Consider the following 24,818-nt stretch of genomic DNA (forward strand, 5'->3'; position numbering starts at 1 on the left):
GACCATCAATAATCATATGCACTGTGCATCCAATGAGAAAACTGGCGACCCAGTTGCAGAAATCATGGACAAACCGAATGGTGGAAGCTTATTTAATAAGCTCTTGTGCCAGATCCAGTTGTGAAAGCCTTGGAGAAATATTTAGTACAACCACTTTGGATTTGCCATACTTTTCCATGGTGCTTATCCAGATGTGTGTGACATAGGTATGCAGATCTCATTGAACGGCATTGGTGAAATCCATACTGGTGGTCATTTATTAGTTGAGTATTTTCAAGATAGGAGTTGGCTGTGGAAGAGTCTCTCTCCATTATTTTGGAGAGAACTGAGGTGCAAGAGATTGGGCAGTAGTGTGATGTTAAGGATCTGTTGGCTCTCTTGGGAATAGGTTGAACATTGGCTAATTTCCAGTGTGTGGGTTAGATGCCAGTAGAGTAAGAGAGCATAAAAAGGTGACATGGAATAGGAATCAGTTCTGAAGTGCAGATCTTCAGGACAATTGAAGGAATGCCATCAGGGCAAGGGGACTTCTTGGTATCGAATTTGGATAATGTTTTTCTGATCACTTCCTGGTGAAAAGTCAGAGGAGGCATTGAGTGTTGGGTTTTTGGAATGGTTGAGGGACATTTACCATAATCAGCTATTCAGATATTTGAGGAAAGGTATGATGTTAGGAGATTGGTTTACTCTGTGGGTGGTGTGACAGTAGACCCATCTGGGTGCAGTATTGGGCAAAAGTTGGGGCCATCTCAACTGCTTTGTCCAGAGACCAAAATGCACAGTTGCCATTTGGGCATGGTACAAGTTGCCTGCTTTTGGCTCTTTGGAAATTGGTTTTTAATGCATTGATGATTTTCTTGCAGCTGTTTCGGATTTTGGTGTAAGCAGTGAGAGAAGGTGGAGTTCTTGATAATAGCCAGTTGCAATATGTTTAACTCTTCATTTGTACAGCCTTAGCACATCTTCTGGAGAACCAAGGCTTACTTAGGGGATGAGAATTTTGCATGGAATGGAGATTATGTACTTCCATTGCAGAAAAGATTACTTCAGTGATGTGTTCAGTGCATAAGATTGGGTTGGAAGACCTAATGCAATAATCCAACCATGGGAACGAGGCATAGAAATCTCAAAGAACATACCAGTTGGCATCCCTTTAATGCCAGATGACTCTTGGTTGAGAATGGCTGTGTGGGTGTTGGTTTGTTGGGGAAAGATATAAACACAAGGTTGTGGTCTGAATTACCTAAGGGAGATACAATCTTCACAGTATGCTTGAAAGGATCACTAGTGAGGAAGAGATCCAGAGTGTATGGAGAGTGTTGAGATTTTCCAATACTCTGGTTGGGCATGTGAACAATTTGAATAAGGTCATTTGTGATGGCAGTTGTTTCAGCATCTGTACCTTCATTGTCTGTGCAGTTGGAGAAGGGAAGCCAGTTAGTATTGTGCACATTGAAATTGCCAAGGAAGATAACCTTACTGCTAGGAACATTGGATTTAAGAACTTCAGCTTTCAAAGAGAGGACATAAAAAAGTTCTGAGTGGTTGATGGCATTGGAAGAGTAATGTGGGCAGAAGTATGAATTTGACAGAATAGTTCCAAGAGATGTTAAAGATACCAAGCAATTTTATAAGCTAGGTTTTAATCCTTTTTCCTAAGTAAGCAGACAAGTAAGTCAAGTTTGCGCTTGAACATAGTTCAAGTCTGAGGCAACTCGTGGTAAAAGTGGAGTAAGCTCTGATCACTTTCCTTAGTATTTTCCCCTAATGCAAAGCACATCCCCTTATTAAGGGGATGTGCTTTGCATTAGGGGAAACATAGAGATCTTCTTCACAGATGAGAAGATTTTGCACATTATACATGTGGTTTGTATGTGCTGAATGTTGTAAATGATTTACTGATAGATTAAAGATTTATGCACTGTTCAACTGTTCCAGTCATAAGAGTATTAATGGATATTTGTGGAGAACAGACTTTAAGGTTGTTCACATCTGCCATTAGTTCTGATGCAATTGCCCATGTGTCACAGGTTGCTTTGACCATTCATGAGAAAGTCATCTCATCCGTATTTTAGTTCATAGGTCCCAAGTGGTGGCATCTGGTGATTTTGTTGTATTCAAAACTAGATTTTTCCATTAGCTTGGTGATGTTGTCCTTCAATTGTATCATTATTTTCGTTGCAGAAATGGAGGGTAATGGTGTTATATTTTTTTGCTTTCAGCCTCAGTCATGTCATGCACCATTGATGCATTTAGGTTATGGACCTGGGTGATATTTCATCTTAGTACTGATAATTGATCTGTTCTAGCTTTGCTGCAATTAATTTAATTTTGTGGCAGAAGGTTTTGTTGATAGTAGCAAGATGCTGCTCTAAGTTTTCAACATGTTATATATGTCCAAATGAAATTTCGTTTTCTGGTGTGTTTGAGATCAGAACATCAAAAAGGTGGTTTGCTTTTTTTGCCTTCAATTCTTTAATTTTAATGTGAGAATTCTTCAATGGAAGGAGTTAAGAAAATTTAGAATGTTATTTAAATATTGTTAGCATATCTGCTCTCCAGTCAAAGGCTGCAGGTTCGAATCCCGCCATAGGCATGGATGTTTGCGATTGTCTGTGAAAATACTAGTGGTGGTGGTGGTTGGCAATAGATGGCATTGGTGTAGATGGAGTTGGTGATGGAGACAGAGAGTTGTAGATCATGTGCCCTCCCTCAATGAGTCCATGGACTCCTTGGAGGTGTCATGTAATAATAATAATATGAAACATCATGTCTTCAAATAATAAAAATGTAAACGCATTTCCACCAAATTGGTGGGTTTTATTGGCCAAAGAAAGAAACTTTTTCTTAATTTTCTTCCTAAATAGATCTAGAAAAAAAGTCTTGTAAAGGCCATTTACTGACAACTTTTGTCCATTTAAAGAGAACAGGACTGACCATAGTGTTTGAAAAAGCTAAGAAGAGGTCTTCAATGAGGCTCAGTTCATCCTTTCAAGTCTGACATCTTTGTAAGTCTAGATAAGAGAGTGACTGTATCTAAAACTTTCAAGGATATTAGATGATGGAATGGAAATATTCAACACTTTCTGGGAAGAAAAGGGGCTGAGTTCTTGATTTTTTATTTTTTTATGTGTGTGGGGTTTCCCCCTGTTCCTCGACTGCCCCTTAAGACTGGTTGAGCCCTCCTAATGAGGGATTAAGTACTATATCCTATGACTGTAGCCTGCATGTTCACAGGGCCAGTTTGCCTGCTTGCAGGATGAAAAACCCCAGATAAACTAGGAGGGGGGGGAGAACCCTGCTTTTCACGCCCAAGACCGGCTAACTTGGCTATGGCTGAGAAAGATCCTTAAGCTCCTCATGTCGTCGACGGGAATCGAACCTAAGACACTCCTTCCCCAGGCATATGGTTGTGAAGCGTAAAGCCAGTTGGCTAACCGCATAGATTGAGTTCTTGATGTGGCTCTTCAGTAATCCCAAAATGTTTGGATAAGTACACGTAGCCAGCAAAGGTTGGTCGATTGGTTGAGTCTCCACTACTAATGGCTCATGTAAAAAGTTAAGCAAGTCTTGAGCAAAGTTAGTAGTGGGAAGGAAACCAATCGTTCAATGCTGTTGCCACTCTGCTGAGGACTGGCCATTCTTACAGGGTTAACTTCGGCCTGTAAACTGACGTATGTCAGACCTCTGTACCCTCAAGGGCACGTGGGGATATGACAAGTACATGTAGATGAGCTTAATATACAAGAATAAATGCAGTGAAGAAAGGAATAAGAGCTGTTATAGATTTTTCTCTCATAGAGCAATGCATGATTGAAATGGCTTGCTTTTGAAGGTGGTGAATGAATTCAAGAAAAGGTATGAGTGATATATGGCTTCCCTTGTCTAGTAATAACATGTTGGTTTACTCCACTGTATAACATAATTTAATCATCTTATCTTTTGTTCCTGTTAACTTTTATTTATTTATTTATTTTTTTATCTGTTATCATTAACATTTTTTTGTTTTTTAAATAGGTTTACTAGTTGCGATTTCTTTGTTATTATACTTCTGACTTTCCACATAGCTACTTTTCTAACTTGAATTCTGAATCATTTTCTTAGTCATAATCCATTATTTCTATCTGGATTTCCTGTTTGTGAAGGTTCAGGTTAAAAAGTTTTTATTCGATAAGATTCTGATGAAAAGTCCCCAACCCCGAAGACCAAGGGCTTTGTCTGGTGCATGCCTCTTGATGTAGGAAGTTGCACCAGTAGTTTTTGTTACTGCTGTTAACAGCTCTTGAGGCTATTGGTACACAAGTCTTCTAACCACATCAAGATAGAGATGCCATCACAGAGAAAGAATTCAATTTACTTGGCTATAATGGACTATTGGAAATAATATGTGAAAGAAGATAGGATATTTATTATTATTACCATATCCTTAGTGAGTCAAAGGACCTACTCTGAGAGATCATCACTTGTAGACGCATTGCTCATCAAACCTTTGTTTAAATTTGTTTACTGTTTCTGCATTCATCATATTCTCAAGCAGCACATTGATTAAGAGTATGCAGTACTCTCAGGCCAGTGGTGCACTCAGGATTTAATCTTGGAGGGGACCGAGCGCTCAGGATTTAACCTTTGGGTGGGGGAGAGTTGACGAGACGATTTGTGAATACACACTACGCATCGCATACGACCTATGACTGAGCATCTGCAGTGATCACTAATTCATAAGTAGAATAGAAATAGAAGACATGACACAACATAAATAAAAAAAATGAATTTTAATTAGGAAAAGATTTTGGGAAAATTTTCTAGTGTTTTTTCCTTTTCGTTGGGGGGTGCCCGGGCCCCTGCTCTGGGTTCGCCACTGTCTCAGGCAATGTATTTCACTCGCCAACCACTTTCCGACCATAAAACCTTCTTCTTCTCACTCTCTTGCTTGTCTCCTTCTTATAAAACTTTCAGGGATGGACTCTTGGTCTACCCTGTCTCCTTTCACTCTGAAAAATCTCTTTAATAATATGTTGCAATTCCCCATAACAATTTTTCTCCCATGATACATTTCAGAATCTCTTCATCTCCTTAAAAAAAATGCAGAAGAGCAAACTGCAAATGTAGTCGATATGCAGTCTGATTATGGCCTTGTACAGTGGACCCACCACCACCCTTTTTCTATATCACTGTTCTTCCTATCATCTAATCGTTGTTGTCCTCACATTTCTTCAGTGTGACCCTAAATTGTAGGTCTGCTGTCACTCTGTTAATTACTTCCTCCTCTTCCTTCAATACATCCTTATCAGTTATGAACATATGTGAGAACTGGTAGGCTACATTTTGTTGCCTGGTATAAAGCCATCCTGCTTACTGGAGGCTTGGGAAAATTATATATTGCCTTTAAATCAGCATTGTGAGATTATTTAATCTTAAGCCTCACCATGGTGCTAAATGTACTATAGATAACCAACCTTTTATTGGTTATCTTTGTTGATGGTGAAAAAAAAAAAAATGCTGTATATCTCCATTTAAACTTTAAATATAATTAATTTATAAGATAAATGGCAGTGAACCCTAGAACAGATGACCCTCTGTTGCACACAGTTTGCTGATACTTATCAAACTGTTATCCAGTGCATTAATATATTGTCGAACCCTCCCTTTTCTCTCAATTTAAATGCCAATTTGGCATGTGGCAGTCTTTCAGAAAATTTAAAAATTTAGATGTACTATTATACATGATTCCTCCATTCCTCCAATACGTCTTCCATTCCTGTTGTACTGTGTATGCACTCTAAATATAAATTAAAGATTCCAAGCAATTATATTCTTTGTTTAATCCTTTATCCAAGTGTAAGCAAACAAGTTTGTGCCTGAACTATTTTCAGGACTGGTACAACTCACATAAAGAAGCTAATGACTTCACATCACTATGCACTCTAAATATAAATTAAAGATTCCAAGCAATTATATTCTTTGTTTAATCCTTTATCCAAGTGTAAGCAAACAAGTTTGTGCCTGAACTATTTTCAGGACTGGGACAACTCGCATAAAGAAGCTAATGACTTCACATCACTTGCCCTAGTATCTCATAATGCATGGCACATCTCATTGCAGACATGTATAACGCTATGCATTATGGGAAGGGTCATTACCCAGACTGGTTTCGACCTTTATTGAGGTCTCATCAGTGGAAGCCAAATCCAGAGGTGATACTGAGGTTGAAGTAATGAAGAAGTCGTATTTTCATATATGAGTAGCCAAAGGGTGTCGCACCTTATTATTAAATTCTTACTAAATAGCTTAAGGAAATTACAACGTACAATAGAATATACATTAAAATAAATTTTAACAGACTTCCAATATTTCGGGAACTTCATGTTGCCATTATCACAGGAACCTAAATACAAGACACGTGCATGCAAGCCCAACACACAGTAAATGAGGAACGAAGCAGAAAGCTATTCTTTCTCCTAACAGCCCTGATGATGCTCCCTAGCAGGCAATGTCGTTATTCTTGGCCGATTGGGCTCAAGGTCTTCTGATGTAGGTTCCCCAAATTTGGGGCATTATCATGCAACCAAATCAGAAGACCTTCAGCCCAATTGGCCAAGAATACCAACATTGCCTGCTAGGGGGCACCATCAGGGCTTTTAGGAGAAAGAATAGCTTCCTGCTTCGTTCCTCATTTACTGTGTGTTGTGCTTGCATGCATGTGTCTTGTATTTAAGTTCCTGTGATAATGGCAACGTGACGTTGCCGAAATATTGGAAGTGTATTAAAATTTATTTTAATGTATATTCTATTGTACGTTGTAATTTCCTTAAGCTATTTAGTAAGAATGTATAACCAACATCTAAGTCTTTTCACGAGACTTATTAATAAAATACTCTGGATTACAGATAGTTATAAGTTTTTCCACTTGCTTATACTCCACCATCTATGGTACTGACCCGTGGTATTTTGGGGTTGTAAAACGTTTGATTTCTGGTTTATTTTAATCTAGGTTTAGGTAGAAAAAAGCCATTTTTGTTTGTAATTGAGGTTTTCCTCTTATAATTGTTTGTATTTGTTAGAGGACTTATGTATTACAACAAGGTGACAAATTCATAGGATATGAGATGCATTTACCATAGTATACTTGGATTTTTCAAGGGCCTTTGATAGACTGCCACCTGACAAGCTAGTAAATAAATTTAAACATATGGGATTAGATAACAGACTAGTGAGTTCGATAACTGATTGGCTATCAGCAGGTTGTGTGTAGAGGAGTGATATTGATATCCCAACTACAGGTCAGGCCAGTAGAATAGCAGTTTTGATCAAATCAAAACTGCTCTTTGACATACTGTTTGAAATGTAATATGATTATTATTATTACGAGAGACCTCCAGGGAGTCAGAGACTCATCGAGGGAGGCCACATACTACATAAACCAGCTATCATACTTATTCTTGAATTCATTCACACTGCTTGCACTCACAACATCCAGTGGCAATCCATTCCAATCACGCACCGCCCTCTGAGAGAAAAATCTAGCCCTTATACCTTTCTTGGCGGCCTTCATTCTCAGCTTCCAAGGATGTCCTTTCCCCACCCTCCATAAATTGAAAAATCCCATCAATTGAAATCCTATATGACCCTTTCAGCAGTTTGTAAGTCTCAATCATATCACCCCTCTTTCTCCTGTTTGCTAGTGTCCTCAGTCTACAAATTCTCAATCTGTCTTCATAATCAGTATTTCACAATCCTGATATCATTTTTAACACTCACCTTTGTACTCTTTCCAATATATCAGAATCACAACGGAATCTAGGAGATCAGACCTGTGCACAATAGTCCAAGTGAGGTCTTATCAAGGCCTTGTAAAGAGGCAAAATAACATCCTTATCTTTACATGTGAACGTTCATTTCAGCATTGCAATTATCTTTTGAGCTGTATTTGCAATCTTTGCCACATGGCCCCTAAACTTCAACTTGCTATCTATTAACACTCTAAGATCCCTAGCCTCATCAGTTTCTTCTAGCCTAATCCCACCAATATAATACGACATTGGATATCTAAAGTGAATGACTTTACATTTACTGACATTGAACTGACACCCATTTTCCCATGCCCACAATTCCAGCCTATTCAAATCATTCTGCAAAGACTGCATATCAGCAGCATTCATAATTACCCTCCCTATCTTTGCATCATCAGCAAATAACTGTATGTCGCTTGTCAAATCCTTTCCAATATCATTAATGTACAGATTGAAAACAGTGGACCAAGCACTGATCCTTGTGGTACACCACTTGTTACCTTAGACCTTGCAGACTCACATCCCCTGTATAGCACTTTTTGATATCTGTCAGTCAGCCATCCTCTTATCCATGCTAATATTGTATAACCCAAACCCATTTTCTCTTTTCTCCAATTTATACAGCAGTCTGTCATGTTGTATTCTGTCAAAAGCCTTAGCAAAATCCAAAAGTATAATGGTGTATCCATTCCCCTTGTCTAGTTCAATGGTAACATTGTTATAGAATGTGAGCAAGTTGCTAAAACATGACCTTCGCTTAGTAAACCCATGTTTGTTCATTGCAAAGTAGATATTCACTGTCAACCCATTTCTGAATGAGGGCCCTAACTAATTTTTCCAAAATCTTCAACACCACACCTGAGATATTAATTAGTCGATAGTTTGATACATCAGTCTTTGCACCATCCTTATGCAATGGAATTACCATACATTCCTTCCATTCCTGAGGAATCTTCTCTGTTCTGAGACTCATATTAAACATCCTGGTCAAAGGAATGATCAATTCAGCTGAACACTCCTTTAGCACATGTGCTGATATTCCATCATTCCCTATTGCTGAATTCTTATTCAGTTTGTGCAACAGCTCTAATACCTCGGCCTCACACACTTCCTTCACTAGATGAAGAAACTATCATTTCTTCAGTAAGTGAAGAGGTAACAGTGAGCTCAATGTTGCGTTCACCAGGTTGATAGCTTTTAACGAAATGGGCACTCATTAACTGAACAACCTCTTCTGCATCAGTAACCCTCATGCCATCCGGATTTAGAACAGTTATTCTTTTATATTCATTCTTTCTTTTACATGCAGCATATCGATAGAATACTTGTGGGTTGTCTTTAGCATGCAGAGCCAGTTTCTTTTCATAATCAGACTTTGCTTTCCGTACAACAGTTGTGACTATTCTAGCCTGCTGTTTATAACATTCATAACGGACGTCATCCTTATGCAAACGGTATTCCCTCCACATTGTCCTTTTCTTACGAATCTCTTGCTTAATAAGATGACACATCCATTTGACTCCTACTCTGTTTATTCTTCGAACTCTCGGGACACATTCTGATATCGCATTATTTAAATATTATTTAAATGCTTCCCATACACTGCGGATATCCTTTCCATCCAGTAGCCAATCCCATTCCACTGAACTCGGTATACTTCTCAGTTGGTCATAATTTCCTGCTTTGCATTTCAACATGTAACCTTTTCTGAATGGAACATTCATAAACTTAGTTACTTCCCAAGTCAGTACTGCATGATCACTATCACCAACTGGAGGCAAAATAGTTACATCTTTAACTGACATGCCCTCTGACACTATAATCAAATCTAACACTCTTTGACCTCGAGTCTTGAGGAAGTTGTCCCGCAACAGTGCAATAAATGCATTTTCATTCTTCTCATGAGATTCTACTACTGCCCAATCAATATTTGGATAATTAAAGTCTGCCAATATGATTACTCTTTTCCTACTCACCTTTTCTATTTGGTGATGCATTTCTTCATCATCAGCAACCGATCTACCAGGTCTGTAACAACACTATGTAATTTGTCTTGTTAGACTCCACTTCACACCAGATGGCTTCAAACTCACTGCCACATGAAATATTGTTAATAGTATTACTACAATTATAGGTCTCAACTCTAACTGGATTTAACTCATCCAATATCATTAGCAGCACGCCCCCTCTTCTTCTATCCACTCTATCCTTCCTAAAAATACTGTACCCATGACATTTGATACCAATTAATAGGTCTGATTCTGATAACCAGGTCTCACCAATTCCTACAATCTGAGGTCACAACATATTGACTAAGGCAACAAATTCTACCCCTTTGTTTCTGATACTCCTAGCATTTGTGTACAGACATAATAATCTACCTGCATGTTCTTTAGTATACTCTTGTTTGTAGTCTGCCTGACTCAATTGGACAACTTGCAGATCTCTATTCTTCTCTAATGCCTTACACATGTAGACATCTTTGCACACATATGATTGGTCCAAACCGGACGAACCCAAACCCGAAATCGTTCTCACCTTGTCAACATTCCCTTGACAAAGCCCATTGCCATTTTCTCTGTATATATATATATATAAAGCTTGTCTCTCTCTCTCTCTCTGTGTGTGTGTGTGTGTGTGTGTGTGTGTGTGTGTGTGTGTGTGTGTGTGTGTGTGTGTGTGTGCTCCAGATGATGACTGTGATGTGGAGGTCGAAGCATCAGGAAATTAATTTATTACTAACACAGTTGTAGTCCATAATTTGTCTGAAAAGAATGCTGATCACCATGTTACACTAAAGGAAAGGAATGTCTAGAAGATTGTTCATAGTCTGGAGGGAGACAAGGAGAGTACAAGAGGTCATCTCTAGAAGTTTATAATGAAGGTATGAGCAGTGAAGAGAAGTAGGTTCTTTATTTGCACAGAGAGTGATCACTGTGGAATGCATTGTATGTGAGTGTAGTATGTGTGGAAACTGTGAATGGGTTTAAGGCACTGTTAAATAATCTTTTTGCTTGAGAGAATATGGACTTCCCTGGATGAGTCCTTTGACTTCATGGAGGTCAGATGTTATTAATAATAATAATAAATTCATCATTTCATGAAATTATATTTCTAAAGTGATATTCTTTTGTACATATGTAGACTTTGCAGTTGGTGTTCCTTATGGGGGAGAAACAAAAAGAGGAGCAGTTTTCATATTTCATGGAAATAAGAATGGTATTTTCAGGAAACCTTCTCAGGTAAGAAAGAAAAAATATATATTTTCAGTAATTAACTAATAGTATTTTCTTCACAAGTAATTATTTTAATGATATTGCTATAAATATATTTCTCAGACCTGTGTTGATAATTACCTGGTATCCTTTTAGGAAATTGTTATTATTGCATGGTAATCTCCACACAGTTTGAAAAAACAATGAGGCCAGACTATCCAAACCTTTCCTTGAATCCATTCACACATTCTTTCTTTGTTCTTGTGTAATAACTTTTTTTAGGGCAGCAATTTCTTTCTATGTATATTGCTTTTTTGGTGATTTAGATTTGGTCAGGTTGCCTGCTATATCTTAGCAGACATTAATGACCACTGTAGGAGAAATTTTCATCATAATTTCTAGTTTAGGTAATTATTATTATTATTAACATTTTACCTCCATGGAGTCAGAAACTCATCGTTGGAAGTTCACCTTATTCAATGTGTCTACATTCACAACACACTCAGTTAATGCATTCCACTCACCAACCATTTTCCATGCAAAGAACCTACTCCTCACTCCACTACTCACACCCTCTTTATACAGTTTCCAGTGATGGCCTTTTGTTTCCCCCCCCTCTCATTCTATAAAAAATCTCTTCCATGTCAACCTGATAACAATTCCTGACTACTTTATTTGTCTCAATCATATTCCCTCCCCCTTTCTTCCTATTCACGAAGCTTTGCAATTTACATTCTCTCAGTCTGTCCTCATACTCTACATTCCAAAGATCACTGACAACCTTTGTTATCTCTGGACCCTTTCCAATATATCCTCATCACCATGAAAACCTGGCAACCAGTTCTGTGCATAATAATCCATATGAGGCCTGATCAAGGCCTCATATGGATTATTGCTCTCCCCAATTTTGCATCATCCAATCAGTTGCATATCACTAGTTAAACCCATTGCAATATCATTAATATACAAATTGAACAACAATGGTCCCAAAAGTAATCCCCTGCGGTATACCATAATGGCCTTCCTCTTATGGGATACCGCACCCCCATATACAGCTTTCTGATGTCTATCCAACAGCCAGTCTGTTATCCACTCCCATCTGATTCAATTTATTTAGGAACCATATCATGTAGCAGTATATCAAAAGCCTTTGCAAAATCTAAATCATCTCCCCTGTCCAAGGTATTTGTCACCTTGTTATAGTACATAAGTAAATAAGTGAAACATGATCTCCCCTTAACAAACCCAGCTGGTAACCACAGAGAATACTGCTGTTATCAACCCATTTCTGTATCCTACCTCTCACCAATCTCTTCAGTATCTTTACCACAATTCCAGATATACAGATGCAGACCAGCATATGATTTCATTATCACCACCTTTATGCAGTGGAACAATTTTACCCTCCTTCCACTCCCCTGGAACCTGTGCTGTTGCAAGACTTTATTAAACAGGCATGCCAATGCTGCTGCCAATTCCCTGGAACATTCCCTTAAGATGTATAGTGATGTCATCAAATCCTATCACCTTATTGACATCAAGTTTATTTATTTCCTAAAATACCTCTTGCTTACTCACAATTAAGCCATGCTCTTCTGTATTTAAGTTTCTCATGATTACACCCTGATCAGGTGTAATCATGAGAAATTGATCACTGAATACCTTGACAATGTCTTCTGCAGCAGTTGCCATTCTACCATTTTCATCCATTAACATCATCTTACAATGATCATTCTTTCTTCTACTTGCCAGATACCTAAAAAAAAACTTCTAGGGATTTCTTTGCTTGATTTGCTAATTTCTGCTCATACTGCAGTTCCATTTTCCTTACTAACTAGTCACTCTCCTAGGTTGTTCTTTATATTCTTTGTTAAACTGATTATTATCATTATTCACCTTGTACTGCCACTAAAGTACCATCTTCTTCTTCTTCTTCCAGATTTCATGCTTAATCTCCACATTCATCCATTTTACACCTACTTTATTCAGCATTTTGGCCTTTGGAATACAATCACACATTGATGCTATTATGTATTTCTTTATCAGTTCTCAAACAGCATTTATTTCCTTACGGCTCAACTGCTCATTCCACGTTATAGCTCCAGGCTGTCTCCTGAGCTTGTCATAATCACCAGCCTTATAATTCCACATATATCCTTTCCTCAAAAAAGTCTGCATATGGCTAGCCAGAACCCAAGTGATCACTTTATGATCACTCTCATTAACTAGAGGAAAGAGTGAAACTCCTCAAGCTGTCTCCTAAGCTTGTCATAATCACCAACCGAATAATTTCCCTTCGGCATAATAATGAAGGTATTATCATGACCAAGAGTGCCTATGACACTAAATTTAGAACCATGCAATTTCACCGAAGTTTTGGTGGAAGCATAGAATGTTATTGAAGATTTTTTGGAAATGCCTGCTTTTTACTTTTCTAAATCTTTTTTTTCCCCAGAGATGTGATATAGAGCACACCACAGTTCAGGATTTAAAATATTTATTAGTTCTTCTTGTAGATAGGTGAATCATCATCATCATAAAATTCCTGACATGTACCCTCAAGGGGTGTACAGGATATGATAGTACTACATGAAAAATTTACATCATTACTAACTTTCTATCTACAATTTTTCTCCAAATCAGTCTGTTACTTGTCAAGACTAGTTGTCCAACATTATCAGATCTATTTCTATCGTCTAAGGCACTTTGTACCATATCAATCCACCTATATCTTGGTCTTCCTCTGGGTCGTTTTCTTGACAACCTGGCACTTGTTTTGCTAATCTTTCCTCGCCGATTCGGTTTAAGTGACCATACCACCTGAGATTAGCTCTGCTAATGCATTCCTGGATGCTGACAATGTCAAGTTCTTTCCTAATATCCTCATTTTTAATATGATATTGCCATTGATGCCATCTGTTCATGCCTCTAATCTTTCTCTGGACGCTCATATCTGTGGTCTCTAGTCTTTGATCAAGTGTTTTACTTATGACCCAGCTCTCAGATCCATAAGTTAAAACTGGTTTGAACACTGTCTTGTATACAGCTAATTTAGTGATCCAACTAATTTCTCTCTTATTCCATATGAATTTATTCAATTGACTTCCCACCATACCAGCTTTGCTGATTCTGTTGTCTATTTCTATATTTAATTTACCATCTTCAGTAAAAATCATGCCTAAGTAGTGGAAATGTTTTACTTGTTCCACAGGTTCCACTTGTTCCACTCCATTCACAATACAGTTGATATTTTCAATAATTCTGCCTATTTTCATTGTCTTTGTCTTTTTATTGCTGACCTTCATAACATATCTATTACAACAGTTATTTAATTTAGTCAGGGAATCTTGCAAACTTGTAGTGGATTTATTTAGAGGTATAACATCGTCCGCATAAAGCAAAGAGCTGACATTAACATCTCCAATTCTGATATCATGTTTAATACCACTTTCCTTCATAATTGATCCATATTAATGAATAACAGAGGGGATAATGTACATCCTTGTCTCACACCAGATTTAACATTAAACCATCTTCCTGTACTTCTTTCAATTCTAACTGCTGATTTACAACTCAAATAAAGACTAAGTATTGCTTGATATAATTCCCCACTGACACCATATAACTATAGCTTCTCTCTTGGACTTGTCATATGCCTTTTCCAGATTCATTGTGTCGTAAAGTGAAGATCTGATCCTGACAGCCTCTATTTGACCTGAATCCGGCTTGTTCTTCACCAAGCTTTTCTTCCACAATTCTTCTCAACTGTATCTCAAGTATACTTGCATAAATCTTTCCAGGAACACTCAGTATGGAAATACCTCTGTAATTCTCACATTCAGTTTTATTTTCCCTTTTTATATATGGGTACTATGAGAGCTCTACTCCAATCATCGAGAATTTGCCCCTCTGTTCAGGCCTTTTGAACTATGCAGTGCAGCCACTGTAAGAATTTTATATCACCATACTTCAGCATTTCTGGTCGAATATCATCTACTACTGCTGCCTTTCCACATTTCAAGCCTTTGATGGCTTTTTCTACTTCAAGTATGGATATGTATTCCTGAATGTGTGCCTGTTGAGTGTTTTTTTATCACTGTGTCTCACTGCTTGTTTCATTTAGCAATTTTTCGAAGTAATTACTCCATACTTCAAGGTTATCTTTTTCTCCCGTTTTCATGTCACCTTTATCATCTCTAACTCCTTTTACAGCACTCTTTCCTCCATTCATAAGCTTCCTCAACAACCTCCAGAATATTTTGCTGCCACCTTGATATTTATTTTCTATGTTTTTGCCAAAGTCCTCCCATGACTTTTGTTTAGTTAGTTTTACAGTGTTTTGCTTTCTTATATTTGTCTCTGTATTCTCTAAGAGCAAGAGCTGACTTATTTGCCAGGAACTTTTGATATGCTTTCTTCTTTTCCTTTACTGCCTCTTTAACTTCTTGTGTCCAACATGCAGTTCTGATTTTTCTCTCCTTCCAGAAAACCTTACCACATGCCTCTCTGGCTGAATCAGTCAGGGTTTTCTTCAAGGCTTGCCACTGAATCTCCAAAGTTTGGTTGCTGTTCTCAAACTCTTTCATTTTTTCTTAAATAATCTTTGTGTATTTTAGACTACAGTTCACATCTGAGAGCTGCTCAACTTTTATTCGTGTTAAAACTTTCTTACATGTTATTCTTTTCAGTGTGAAATTCGATTTTATCCTGCTCAAGGCTAAATAGTGATCACTTTCAATTTCAAATCCTCTGTACACTCTGGTGTCCTGCACCAGAGAGAAAACATTACTATCAACAATAACATAGTCAATGAGACTTTTCTTATTCCTTGCCTCTTCTCTCCATGTGAATTTGTGCACATTTTTATGTTGGAACATTGTGTTAGTAGTAACCAGTCCATGTCTTGAGCAGAAATCCAATAGGTATTTGTCATTATTATTAGCTTTGCTCTTTTATCCAAATTTTCCCAAAATATTTTTGTATGTCTGACAATCATTTCCTACTCTGCTATTTAGATCTCCAACAAGGACCAACTTTTCCCTTTACATTGTGTCAGTTGCTTTTTCTAAAGCATCAAAAAATTCCTCCATTTCTACCTTAGTAGAACCTTCTCTGGGACTATAGGCACAAATAAGTCTCATTGTCCAATTCCCCATTTTGATATTTGTCCACATCACCCTTCTTGAGACTGCCTGCCATTCAAGAAGATTAGCCTCGTATTTTGTGTTGAATACAATGGCTTCTCCTTCTTTTTCTTGATTGTCATTTCCTGAATATAACGTTTTCTATTTATTGCTCAGAAAGATCTCAATGGGTTTTTTTTTTTTTTTGTTGTTGTTTCAGTCACCCCTATTATGTCGATCTGGTACTTATCTATTTCTTCAGCTAGCTCCATTTCTTTGCCATTTAGGCTTCTTATGTTGATAGTACCGATCTTCAACTCTGTTGAGTTGGGGTGTGCGTACAGATTTGTTACCATTGCTGACTTTTCGCTGTTCACCCTGGTTCCCTCGAAAACAACGGGGGGCCTTGTTTAACCATGCGACACCCCAGCCGGCATGAAATTTTGTCATGTTGTACCATTATTTTCTATATTGGTTTAAGCAATAAGAATACAATTTGGTCGGCTAAATCCCAAATTTCCAGCCCATCCTCGTTTGTTCAGTATCCAGGTAGATACCCAATAGGGTGCACCACGAGAAGGTGGGAATTGGACATTAGGTCAGAAGCCCTGGTAAGTTCTTCGTATTCCTTTAAAGGCTATGTGGAGGTCTCCTCTCAGTTATACAGCTTTGACCCAATTTGGTAACCTCTATGTAGAATGCTAACATTTGCTTGCTTAAGAACACTGAACTTGGATGTCAGTAAACACAGTGTGCTTTGGCTGAATGGAACTTTTCATTGACTTTTAGAAAAGTAGGAATGCCGTTAGTATCCCGGCATAATTTTAGAAAGGACTGATGATGGTTAGTTTTGATATCGCATTCTTATAGACACTCTTGATTTCATAAGGACAAATTTTCAATGTGATATTTTTGAGTTATTCAAATTTACTATGCATGTGGGTTTCTTGACTTGTAAAAAGAAAACAAGATAGAAACAAAAAAGATACAAATTAATTGTACTGCAATGGTTTTGCTCCTCCCATTGGCCAGTTTTTACATGAGCATTTTGAGAACAAGACATGGCTGCTTTCAAACCTTTAATGTTGTTGCACTATGTAGATATTGTTCATTTTTGAAATTATGGATTCTACATCCATGTTAAAATAACCCTTTTTATTATCCTGACGTTTTGATCTTCATATCAAGATCATCATCTGGAGCATGCACAAATATACAAGACAAGCTGTGTTACATTACAAACCATAAGCTAGAGAAACAATGAATTGATTACGTTATTCTATTGGCATGACCTCTAGTGAAAAAAAAAAAATTGCATCAAGCTAAATTTAATTTATGATTACATAAATAAACATTCTTTCTTACAGATAGTTTTCCTTCCAGTAACAGCTATGTCCTATTTTTTATTACAATTGTTATTTTTGATTTAAAAATAAATAAATAAAATAAAGTAATAAAATTAAATTAAATTTAAAAAAATATAATATTATTATTTATAAATTACAACAAGAATAAATATTCTTTCTTACAGATTTTTTCCTTAACATTGATGTCCTATTTTTTTAGTATTACAATTGTTATTTTTGATTTAGGATCCTGGAATTTCTACAGTCCTGTTTATAGTTGTTCTTAGAGAGGAAGGATTCATGGGACGAATATATGCCTTCCATATGTATGGGATTTTTAGACCATTGTTATTGTTCAGATTGGGGTGGTTTATAATGATCTCACAGGCTTCCTTAAATTTGTGTTCATGCCATGTTTTGGTGTGATGTAGACAACTAGTGCTTTTCCAGTCAATTCTATGTAAGATGTTCAGGGCATGATCAGAAAGGCCAGCTTCACCATAATTATTATATTTGATGTGTCATTTATGTTCTTTTTGATTGAAACAGGATGCACATTTCTGATGGGAAATGTGCGTCCTGTTTCTCCTCTGCATGGTATGTTGCATGTGCAATAAATACGGTATATTCCAGAGTGGGCCAGCGGAGGGAGTGGGTCTTTGGATGAGTTGAGTAACCTTTTTAATATTGCAGGAGGTTTAAAGGTGGCTTTGAGATTGTATTTTTGTAGTACTCTGTTTATTTTGTCTGATGTCCCTTTAATGTAGGAAATGGTTATAGTTTTATTGTAGTCTGATTTGTCTTTGTTTTTTATTGGGGTCTTGTATAGAATTCTGTTAATAGTGTTTTGGCTGTACCCATTTTTTTGGAAAGTATTGCTGATCACTTTAAATTCGTCTTTCAGTGCCTGTTCACTGGAGCAGATCTTCAGAGCCCTGTGTTTTAGTGTGTTGATGACACCTAGTTTTTGTGTTGGATGGTGGTAGGAGTTTGTGTGTATATATTGGCCAGTATGTGTCGGTTTCCGGTAAACAGTGAAGGAAAGATTGCCCGAAGGAAGACGTGTGACAAGTGAATCCAGAAACAGCAATGTGTTATGTTTTTCAATCTCAATTGTGAACTGTATACATTTGTGTTGCTTATTTAGGTGGCTAAGGAATGTGTCTAGTGTCTGGCGGCCATGAGACCAGATCACGAAAACATCATCAATGTATCTAAGTCAGACTATGGGTTTTAAAGGGGAGGAACCTAAAGCAAATTGTTCAAAATATCCCATATAAAAGTTAGCAATGGGGGGGGGGGAATAATGGCAAGCCCATGGCTATGCCTTCTTTTTGTAGGTAGAAAGTGGTTTGCCATACGAAATAACTGGAATGATATCGCTGTCCCTACACCATATGATAATTCATGGAGTTTCGCCCCACAAGCGATGCAATCAATATGGTAAGCTGAAGATTCAGGTTTCTAATTTGATCAGTCGACTGTCTTTTTTAAAATGGTGTAGGGACAGCCAGGCTCACCATTATCTCCCCCCCCCCCCCCCCCCCCCCCCCGTTGCCAAGTTTTATATGGAACATTTTGAACAACTTGCTTTAGGTTCCTCCCCTTTAAAACCCAAAGTCTGGCTTAGATACGTTGATGATGTTTTCGCGATCTGGTCTCATGGCCTCCAGACACTAGACACATTCCTTTGCCACCTAAACATGCAACACAAACATATACAGTTCACAATTGAGATTGAAAAACATAACACACTGATGTTTCTAGACTCACTTGTCACGTCTTCCTTCGGGCAATCTTTCCTTCACTGTTTACGGAAACCGACACATACTGGCCAATATATACATATAAACTCCTACCACCACCCAACACAGAAACTAGGTGTCATCACCACTCTAAAAAACAGGGCTCTGAAGATCTGCTCCAGTGAACAGGCACTGAAAGGCGAATTTAAAGTGATTAGCAATACTTTCCAAAAAAAATGGGGGTACAGCCAAAACACTATTACCAAAATTCTTTACAAGACCTCAATAAAAAACAAAGACAAATCAGACTACAATAAAACTATAACCATTTCCTACATTAAAGGGACATCAGACAAAATAAACAGAGTACTACAAAAATACAACCTCAAAGCCACCTTTAAACCTCCTGCAATATTAAAAAGCTTACTCAACTCATCCAAAGACCCATTCCCTCCGCTGGCCCACTCTGGAATATACCATATTTATTGCACCTGCAACATACCATGCATAGGAGAAACAGGACGCACATTTCCTTTCAGACAAAAAGAACATAAACGACACATCAAATATAATAATTATGGTGAAGCTGGCCTTTCTGATCATGCCCTGAATGAACACCTTACATAGAATTGACTGGAAAAAGCACTAGTTGTCTACATCACACCAAAACATGGTATGAACATAAATTTAAGGAAGCCTGTGAGATCATTATCAACTACCCCAATCAACTACATTATCAACGTCCCACAAATCCTTCCTCTCTAAGAACAACTATAAACAGGACTGTAGAAAATCCAGGATCCTAAATCAAAAATAATAATTGTAATACTAAAAAAATAGGACATCAATGTTAAGGAAAAAATCTAAGAAAGAATATTTATTCTTGTTGTAATTTATAAATAATATATTTTTTTTTTAAATCAAAAATAACAATTGTAAAATTAAAAAATAGGATATCACTGTTACTGGAAGGAAACTATCTGTAAGAAAGAATGTTTATTCATGTAATCATAAATTAAACCTAGCTTGATGTAATTTTTTTTTCCACTAGAGGTCATGCCAGTAGAATAACATGTGATCAATTCATTGTTTCTCTAGCTTATGGTTTGTAATGTAACGCAGCTTGTCTTGTATATTTGTGTATGCTCCAGATGATGATCTTGATATGAAGATTGAAACATCAGGATAATAAAAAGAATTATTTTAACATGGTTGTAGAATCCATAATTTCAAAAATGAATGCTGATCAATGTGTAACACTAAAAGAAAGGATATAGATATTGTATTTGCCATTTGGCCCTTGGAAAGACACTTTGGATTCCTTTGTGACTCACCAACCAGCATCCTAAAATATACTTCATGTTAGAAAAAGAATCACATAACTCTCCCCCCCCCCCTTTTTTTTTTGACATGCTAGTCACTTGTTTTCAATTGGCTCACTATCTTTTTCTATTTACAGAAAGCCAACACATGCTGTAAGCTACCTACATAACCAGTCACATTATTATCTAGTACAACAGTATGGAATTATCAAAATGCTAAGTCATAGACCCAGGGTTATTTGTTCTAGTGATGCAGCCACAGAACTTGACTATCTTTGGAACACTTTTTTTTGCCAATGGCTAACAGTACTTTGAAACTATACTTCAAATAGTAACCCTGATCCATTCACTTAAGGAAAAACTACGTCCTCTGTAACAACCTGGGGCATATGAAGTGCTCTGTGATTGTAACATGGCCTTCTATAGACAGGAAAGAAGATTTATTAAATCTCTCTTGGATAATACAAGAAATATGTTCGTTACCATCATTATAGCAAGTCAGGAAAGGCAGACTATGGTTTGGACACCCCTTCACACAAGACTGGATGAAAGAAAGCCAGTGTGCTATTATAGATGTTACAAACCATGGAGACTATTTTTAGAGTTGACATTGACTATGAAGCACTCTCCTAACCTCAAGAAGTATATCTGCATTAATCTGCCAAAAATTTGGAGACAGTAATCTTAAGATTGACTAAACAAATGTAAAAACATCTATACAACGTCAGAAGGTACCAAATTACTACTTCAGGTCTTTTGTTTTTATTACAATTTTAATTGCTTAATTTACTTATTGTCATGTTTGTACTGTAACTAGTAATTCTTCTCTGAAGATGCTTGTTTGAAAGTCATTTACTTAATATCTTTATATGATTTATTGTTTTGTGTGTTGTAATGTGGTGAAAAAGAAATTAATAATTTTCAACATCTAAGCTTGATTAGAAAACTTATTTAAATCATTCTGTAGGCCCTTTATATTTGCCTTGATTAACTATTATGCTGTCCGATTTTGCATCATTAGTAAATAACTCATGATGTCCCTTCAGATTGTTTCCTCTATCATTAATATACAAATTACATACATAGCCCTGCAGTATACCATTGAGTCACCTGCTTTTTCCTGGAGTTTGCTCATCTATATACTAGGAATCTGTCCATCATCCCCTCCCCCTCTTATCCACATCATTGGCTTCATACCAAATCTGCACATGCTTCAATTTGTGTAACAGATTCCAGGGCCTTGCCAGTAGTGTATGGCACCTGTGTGCAAAACTTTAGTGCGCCCCTATACCCAGTAGCACACCAGTAGTGTCCGGCACCTGTGTGCAAAACTTTAGTTGGTGCCCCTATCCCCCCCCCCCTCCAATAAAAAAAAATCACTAAAAAAACGTTTTGTTTTAAGTATTTCCTCCTCTTTGGCACCTTTACTATCCTGGTGCCTGTGTGTGTTGCACACATTGCACATATGGCCGGCACTTCCCTGACAGATTCCCATGTAACTTAAAATTATAACAACAGAATTAACTCACATAAGATATTATTTATTAGGAGAATTTTCGCTTGAGTATCACAGACATCTTCAGTACATGTAAAAAGGCTAATTAAACAATAACTGACAATTCCAAAGGGCACCACCTAAGTAGCTCATGTTAGATAACTAAAAAGGTCATTAAGTTTACTAACTTTTAAGTAATATGTCTACTGACAGTATTTCCTTACTGAAACAGATTCCCATGTAACATTCTATTCAATGCCAATGCCCTTTATATTTGCCTTGATTAACTATTATGCTGTCCAATTTTGCATCATTAGTAAATAACTCATGATGTCCCTTCAGATTGTTTCCTCTATCATTAATATACAAATTACATACATAGCCCTACAGTATACCATGAGTCACCTGCTTTCTCCTGGAGTTTGCTCATCTATATACTAGGAATCTGTCCATCATCTCCCCCCCCCCTCTTATCCACATCATTGGCTTCATACCCCATCTGCACATGCTTCAATTTGTGTAACAGATTCCAGGGGCGTGCCAGTAGTGTACAGCGCCAATAACAATGCTGGCATAAATCCAGCATTGTTATTGTGTAGGCATTCATTCTCTTTATTCATCTCAACCATCATCCTTTTAGAAAAAATGAGTAAATTACAAAGCATGACATTCACATAGCCATGTCTTCCATAAAGTATCATTTTTACAGCCCCGACAATGAACGAGTTTAAGGAGTTTATGCAACAAACTATTTTGTCTTCCTTTGCACATTCTTGTAATAGATGGACTGATGTATATTCTAATTCCATGGCCAGTATGCATTGAGAGTCTGCAATATGCTAAGTACTTCCAATTCATCAACTTCTCTTTTCACATCAGTCCCTGTCTGACGTCACTACAATATATTCACCAAGATCATAGATCTTTGCAATGTGATCATTCAGTAACTGGTTTGTCTGCTTATGCCACCTTCCCACCATCGGCACTTATTTCTGTGGAAGGATAATCTTAACCATCGTGAAGGTTATCCTTCCATAGTTTCTTTATTTTACTAGCTACATGGTAAAAGAAATCTTTGGATTTTTCTCTGACCTGCTTGACAAATTTACTTTCATAACCTAATAATAGCCAGCCTAGTTGTCCGAGTGGTTAGCTTATCTGCTCTCCAGCGAAAAGGTTGTGGGTTCAAATCCTGCTGTGGGCATGGATGTTTTGATTGTCTGTGAAAATACCAGTGGTGGTGGCCAGTAGATGGCATTGTGTAGATGTTAATGGTAGTTGTGGTTTGCTGTAGTTGGTGCATTAAGTTGTGGAGAGCTGTGAAGTGGGTGCCCTCCCTCGATGAGTCTTTGGACTCATTGGAGGTGTCGCATAATAATAATAATGATAATCTAATTTTACCTTATTTATAATACTGTCACCCTTGTTATCTGTGCCTTGTGCCTTTTTGGGAGTTTGCAGTTGACCTTTCTCCTTATAAAATGTTGTATATACTTATACAACATTTTATTAGAGCCTCTACAACTCAGTCGGTTTAGATGAAGCCCTTTGGTTGGAAAGACCTGGGTTTGATTCCTGTCCTTGAAGTGAAGAACCTTTATCTGGTCTCTTTCAACTAAAGGTGAGTTAGCTGGTCTTATACAGAGGTAGGGGATTTTTTAAGCTGGAAACTCAGTTTTTTTTTTCCCAGAGATCAGGCATACTGGCCATGTGAACAAACACAGATTACAATCAGGAATACTCAAGATGGTCCCTCCCATCCATAGGCCTGATACATCAGCTGTGCCTGTCCTGAGCCCAGATAGAAATAGGAGAGATTGAGATGGTGCCATACCTCTCTGTAAAAGGGGCTCATAATAAATAAATAAAAAACATTTCATATTTTTTTGCAGCTTCTGTTTTAATGATAATGCCATCCTTCTAATTCCTATGATTTAAATTCCTGATTTAAATTTCTTATATTTGGTATATAGTCTGATATCACTTTCTTCAGACACCCTTCAACTATCTCCAGTTTACTGCTGACATCTTTCCCTTGTAGATTCTTATGCTGTTCCACCGCTCCAAGCTGTCTCCTTAGCTTGCTCTAAGAAATTGCCTTGTGGTTCCACATATATACCTTCTAAACTGATAATTCCACATTTCTGGCAACCTTCTTAGTCAATACTGTTATGGACAGATCATTAGATCCTATGACCAGTACTCTGAAACCTATCCCTTCCATCGCATGCTGTTTCAAGTAATTATTTCTTATTGGATGAATAAATTCCATTTCCTTTCCATCCATGCCATCTTTCTTCCTCTTAATCTATATCTCCATTGTTGAAGTTCCCCATAATAATTACTTCACCTGTTCTCATTCTGCTAATGTATGTCATCCACATTTTATTTTGCATCCCCTGACCTATATAGCAGCAACACTTTATAATTTGCCCTATTGGTCACTATATTAGACCAGATCTTAAATGCACTGTCTCTTCATATCTGTCATCGTGGTGACATCCTACTCTTTTTTTTTTTTTTAGCTGCTGTTCATCTATCATTAGCATTACTCTTCTCCTCAATCTCTCCTCTCTGAATCTACTCTACTTCTTATATTCTATGTTCTGTAAGTACATCTACTGTCAAACAAGTCTCGTTAATGTCTATAACTTTTGGTCAGGTTACACCAACTAGTGACCAAACTCTTCTCTCTTATTCATGATGATTCAATTTTGTTATGTGAGAGACTGGATTCTGCATTTTCTGGTCATTATCACATTTGTGAATGTGTATCCCTTCA

The 24,818-nt window shown here is 37.3% G+C and overlaps 1 protein-coding gene across 3 annotated transcripts in view; it reads left to right on the top strand.

The window, feature by feature from the left end:
* Positions 1-24,818, top strand: part of LOC150100462 (integrin alpha-PS2-like) — a 511,813-nt gene that overhangs the window by 179,421 nt on the left and 307,574 nt on the right. For all 3 annotated transcript variants that reach the window (XR_016549302.1, XM_090403279.1, XM_090403280.1), the window contains exon 12: positions 10,935-11,032. Coding sequence is in view for 2 of the 3 variants with exons in the window: in XM_090403279.1 (XP_090259405.1) it covers positions 10,935-11,032 (98 nt within the window). In the remaining variant the exon portion in view is untranslated. The remainder of the gene's footprint in view (positions 1-10,934; positions 11,033-24,818) is intronic.

The sequence above is a fragment of the Typopeltis vanoorti genome, chromosome 13, assembly GCF_054136105.1.
Source record: "Typopeltis vanoorti isolate ZY-2024b chromosome 13, IOZ_Tvanoo_1.0, whole genome shotgun sequence".
Lineage (NCBI taxonomy): Eukaryota > Metazoa > Arthropoda > Arachnida > Uropygi > Thelyphonidae > Typopeltis > Typopeltis vanoorti.